The sequence below is a fragment of the Entelurus aequoreus genome, linkage group LG11 (assembly GCF_033978785.1).
Source record: "Entelurus aequoreus isolate RoL-2023_Sb linkage group LG11, RoL_Eaeq_v1.1, whole genome shotgun sequence".
Taxonomy (NCBI): domain Eukaryota; kingdom Metazoa; phylum Chordata; class Actinopteri; order Syngnathiformes; family Syngnathidae; genus Entelurus; species Entelurus aequoreus.
The window spans coordinates 286,292-292,370 of record NC_084741.1 but is presented as its reverse complement, the minus strand read 5'-3'; the positions used below and the strand labels follow the sequence as shown (position 1 = coordinate 292,370).

The 6,079-nt window shown below is 32.7% G+C and overlaps 1 protein-coding gene across 1 annotated transcript in view; it reads left to right on the top strand.

Annotated features, from left to right (window-relative positions):
- LOC133660491 (voltage-dependent calcium channel gamma-8 subunit-like) overlaps positions 1–750 on the top strand; it is a 20,493-nt gene extending 19,743 nt beyond the window's left edge. The window contains exon 4 of the mRNA XM_062064028.1: positions 701–750. Within this exon, the coding sequence (XP_061920012.1) occupies positions 701–750 (50 nt within the window). The remainder of the gene's footprint in view (positions 1–700) is intronic.
- Positions 751–6,079: the final 5,329 nt, after the last annotated feature.

Here is a 6,079-nt window from a genome sequence, read left to right as displayed (position 1 = left end):
GTCAGTAAATGAACACATGAATATAAGTCAGTAAATGACCCAGTCACACACAGACTACTGCAGCACATGAGAGTTGTGCCGCATCTTGTCGTCTGAATAGAGCAGTGCAGGAGGGAGGGAGGGAGGGAGGGGGGGATGAGAGGAGCGACCCGACATTGTTACCATGGCAACATTGAATTCCAAAGTCTAGATCAGCATAGAGCAGTGGGGGGGGGGGGGGGGGGGGGGGGCAAGGATGGAGAGAAATAGGGTGGAGGGGTGCACATGTTCCTAATGCGCTTTCAATATGTGTGTGTGTGTGTGTGTGTGTGTGTGTGTGTGTGTGTGTGTGAGTGTGTGTGTGTGTGTGTGTGTGACTGCGACACAGATGCTAAAACACACCACTGGCACAGAGGAAGCAGAAGTAAGCATCCTGCAGTCTTTTTTTTTTTTTTTAATCCCAAAGAAAAATGCAAGCATTGGAAGACACCACACACACACACACACACACACACACACACACACACACACACACACACACACACACACACACACACACACACACACACACACACACACACACACACACACACACACACACACACACACACACACACACACACACACACACTGAGCAGACATGATGCCGTGGCAGTCTGTTAATATTTGATGACGCAATATGGCACCGTGAGCAAAATAGGTTACATCCCCCCCCCCCCAGCTTCTGAGTCGGTGGGTTGGTTTCCTCCTCGCTGCATCCAGAACTGTTGAAGCCCTCAGCCAGACATCCCCACATCCTTCTTATGTAAAGTGTCACACCACACCGCCGCAGTGTGGCGTACTTCTATACGTTGTGTGTGTGTGTTTGTGTGTGTGTGTGTCGTGACCTTCCAACCTCATCAGCATGCAGCCCCTCCCCGAGGAGAACACACTCCTCGCGGGCCTCCACTATCTGCAAGGCGGAAAAAGGACACGCGTGTGTGTGTGTGTGTGTGTGTGTGTGTGTGTGTGTGTGTGTGTGTGTGTGTGTGTGTGTGTGTGTGTGTGTGTGTGTGTGTCCGACCTTTGCAAGAACGTACAGCAAGTTATTCCCCGCAGCAACACTCCCTTGCCTGGAAGATGCTAATTGCCTTTTAATTATCAGCATTTCCTATTTCCTTCCAATAATTAATGGGAAGCGTGGCGGTGAGTGAGGGCAGCGCAGCGTGAAAGGCATGAGGGTGAGAGGGTGAGAGGGTGTCATCAACAGGGGAGTGATCAGGTGCTGCGAGGGGACGGGAAGACAGGACGTACGACAAGAAAAAAAAGAAAGAGGGAGAGGGAGGGAGAGAGAGAAAGAAAGAAAGAAAGAAAGAAAGAAAGGGGGCATGCTTTTTTTGAGAAGCACTATACCAGGGGTCACCAACCTTTTTGAAACCAAGAGCTACTTCTTGGGTAGTGATTAATGCGAAGGGCTACCAGTTTGATACACACTTAAATAAATTGCCAGAAATAGCCAATTTGCTCAATTTACCTTTAACTCTATGTTATTATTAATAATTAATGATATTTACACTTAATTGAACGGTTCAAAAGAGGACAAAACACAAAAAAAATGACAATTAAATGTTGAAAAATAGTTTATCTTCAATTTCGACTCTTTAAAATTCAAAATTCAACCGAAAAAAAGAAGAGAAAAACTAGCTAATTCGAATCTTTTTGAAAAAATTAAAGAATTTATGGAACATCATTAGTAATTTTTCCTGATTAAGATTAATTTTAGAATTTTGATGACATGTTTTAAATAGGTTAAAATCCAATCTACACTTTGTTAGAATATATAACAAATTGGACCAAGCTATATTTCTACCAAAGACAAATCATTATTTCTTCTAGATTTTCCAGAACAAAATTTTTTAAAAGAAATTCAAAAGACTTTGAAATAAGATTTAAATTTGATTCTACAGATTTTGTAGATTTACCAGAATAATTTTTTTGAATTTTAATCATAGTAAGTTTGAAGAAATATTTCACAAATATTCTTCGTCGTAAAAACAGAAGCTAAAATGAAGAATTAAATTAAAATGTATTTATTATTCTTTACAATAAAAAAAAAGAATTTTCTTGAACATTGATTTAAATTGTCAGGAAAGAAGAGGAAGGAATTTAAAAGGTAAAAAGGTATATGTGTTTAAAAATCCTAAAATCATTTTTAGGGTTGTATTTTTTCTCTAAAATTGTCTTTCTGAAAGTTATAAGAAGCAAAGAAAAAAAAAAAAAAGAAATTATTTAAACAAGTGAAGACCAAGTCTTTAAAATATTTTCTTGGATTTTCAAATTCTATTTGAGTTTTGTCTCTTAGAATTAAAAATGTCGGGCAAAGCGAGACCAGCTTGCTAGTAAATAAATACAATTTAAAAAATAGAGGCAGCTCACTGGTAAGTGCTGCTATTTGAGCTATTTTTAGAACAGGCCAGCGGGCTACTCATCTGGTCCTTACGGGCTACCTGGTGCCCGCGGGCACCGCGTTGGTGACCCCTGCACTATACTGAATGAACACATTAATATAAGTCACTAAATGAATACATCAATATAAGTCACTAAATTAACACATTAACATAAGTCACTAAATGAACACATGAATATAAGAACACATTAATATAAGTCACTAAATGAACACGTGAATATAAGTCACTAAATGAACACATTAATACAAGTCACTATATAAACACATTAATATAAGTCACTAAATTAATACAACTCACTAGATGAACACATTGATATAAGTCACTAAATAAACATTAATATAAGTCACCAAATGAATACTTCAATATAAATCACTAAATGAACACATTAATAAAATTCACTAAAGTAACACATTAATATAAGTCACTAAATGAACACATTGATAAAAGTCACTAAATGAACACATTAATGTAAGTCACTAAATGAACACATTAACATAAGTCACTAAATGAACACATTAACATAAGTCACTAAATGAACACATGAATATAAGTCACTAAATAAACACATTGATTAAATAACACATCAATATAAATCACTAAATGAACACATTAACATAAGTCACTAAATGAATACATTAACATAAGTCACTAAATGAATACATTAACATAAGTCACTAAATGAACACATGGATATAAGTCACTAAATGAACACATTGATTAAATAACACATCAATATAAATCACTAAATGAACACATTAATATAAGTCACTAAATGAATACATTAATATAAGTCACTAAATGAACACATTAATATAAGAACACATTAATACATGTCACTAAATCACTATCATTATTATTATTATTACCCTTATTATTATCATCATTATTAATATGATCATTATTATTGTTAAAAATATTATCATTATTATCACTATCATTATTATTATTAACATTATTAATATTATTATCATTATCACTAACATTATTATTATCATCATCATTATTATTATTATTATTATTAATATCATCACTGTTATATTATTATTATTATAATGGTTATTTTTAATATTATTATCATTATAAATAAATGATAAATGGGTTATACTTGTATAGCGCTTTTCTACCTTCAAGGTACTCAAAGCCCTTTGAAAGTATTTCCACATTCACCCATTCACACACACACTATTATAATTATAATTATCATTACTATTATTATCATCATCATCATTATTAATATGATTTTAATCATTGTTATTATGATTATTATTGTTATTAATAATAATATGATTATTATCATTATTATTATTATTATCATTATTATTATCATCATTATTGTTATTATTATTATAATTATTATATTATTGTTATTATTATTATTACTATTATTATTATTATCATTATTATTGTTATAATTATCGTTATTATTATTATTATTATCAGCATTATTATTAATATTATTATTATAAGGGCTGTGAATCTTTGGGTGTCCCACGATTCGATTCAATATCGATTTTTTTTTCAATTCAACACGATTCTCGATTCAAAAACGATATTTTCCCGATTCAAGCAGGATCTACCCGAGTCTGCTGACATGCAAGCAGAGTAGTAAAAAGCTTTTATAATTGTAAAGGACAATGTTTTATCAACTGATTGCAATAATGTACATTTTTTTGAACTATTAAATGAAGCAAAAATATGACTTATTTTATCTTTGTGAAAATATTGGACACAGTGTGTTGTCAAGCTTATGAGATGCCATGCAAGTGTAAGCCACTGTGACACTATTGTTCTTTTTTTTAAATAAATGTCTAATGATAATGTCAATGAGGGATTTTTAATCACTGCTATGTTGAAATTGTAACTAATATTGATACTGTTGTTGATAATATTCATTTTTGTTTCACTACTTTTGGTTTGTTCCGTGTGGTGTTTGTGTCTCCTCTCAATTGCTCCGTTTATTGCACTTCTGAGTGTGGCTGGCTCGACTTTGCTTTTGGAATTGGATTGCATTGTTATGGTATTGATGTGTATTGTTTTGTTGAATTGATTCATTAAAAAATAAATTAAAAAAAATTAAAAATAAATAAACAAATTTAAAAAAATCGCTTTTTTAAAAATGAGAATGGATTCTGAATCGCACAACGTGAGAATCGCGATTCGAATTCGAATAGATTTTTTCCCACACCCCTAATTATTATCATTATTATTGTTATCATTAATAATAATAATGTTATTATTATTATAATGATCAGAGATAGGCTCCAGCATCCCCCGTGACCCCGTAAGGAACAAGCGGTAGGAAATGGATGGATGGAATATCAACATTATTATTATCATCATTATTATTTTTATTAATATTATCATCCATTCATCCATCCATTTTCTACCGCTTATTCCCTTTTGGGATCGCGGATCTTTATTATTATTAAACTTATCAATGTCATCTGTATTCTTATTATTGTCAATAGTTTTTATTATTAATACAATTATAATTGTAGTAGTTATCTATGTCATGTAGGCTGCATGGCTGACATGCAGTGCTTCTAACATTTATTATTAATACAATTATTATTGAAGTTGTTATCTATGTCATTCAGCCTGCATGGCTGACATGCAGTGCTTCTAACATTTATTATTAATACAATTATTATTGAAGTTGTTATCTATATAGATAAAATAGTTAGTAGATATTATATAGATAACACAGTTAGTACATATTATATAGATAAAATAGTAAGTAGATATTATATAGATAACACAGTTAGTAGATATTATATAGATAGGAATATTGTGGCTTTCCAGGCATGAGATATTTATTGCATGAATCCAGTAAGTGTTGAATAAAAGATGGCGTGTGTAACGCGCTGCTCGGTGTGAGCAGAAGAAGCTCTGGCTTTATGTTGCTGAGCATCCACAATTTAGCAGAGCCATCATCATCATCAGTTTGTGGCCCAGTTTCAGTCTGGAGTATTATTTATTATTTAATATGTCATAGGGGCCCTCAAATCTAACTCACATACACACTCTGTATGTTTACATTAACAATTTAACTTGAATGAGACTTAAATACAACTAAAACAATATTGTTATTTTCATTTTTGACTTTTTAAAAATGGGATTAACATATCTGGATTATAATTTAAAAAATACAGCATAAAAGCTGTCATTTTTCACTTAAATACAATACACAAACATAACAAAGATCGAATTTCCACAAAAACGCTGCTCCCTGCTTTTTGCCTTGCAGGCGTGACACAAGATGAATGAATGAATCGTTCCATATAAAAGTTGTTACGTTGAAAAGCGCTAGGTTCCACTGTACATCATTATTATATTCATTATGACTATGAGTATTATCAACGCATCTACAGGGAGGTTCTGTTTCGAACTTTAATCACGGGTCCTTGAAAGCACCACAGCTATGAGGTACAAAAGTGAGGGCGTACATTCGGGGCCAACATTTTAATAACTGAAAAACACTTCAACTTAATAAATAAATAGCTGTTTTTTTCCCCTGTACATAACAGGTGGAATAAAGTGAAAGTAAAAGGTTACAAAAGTTGCAGTAGGTAAAGTTTCCGGGTGTTGTTGATAAATGGCTTTGACTTTGCATAGCAGAGTTTTAACTTGCACTTACAGATGTAAGGACAAAC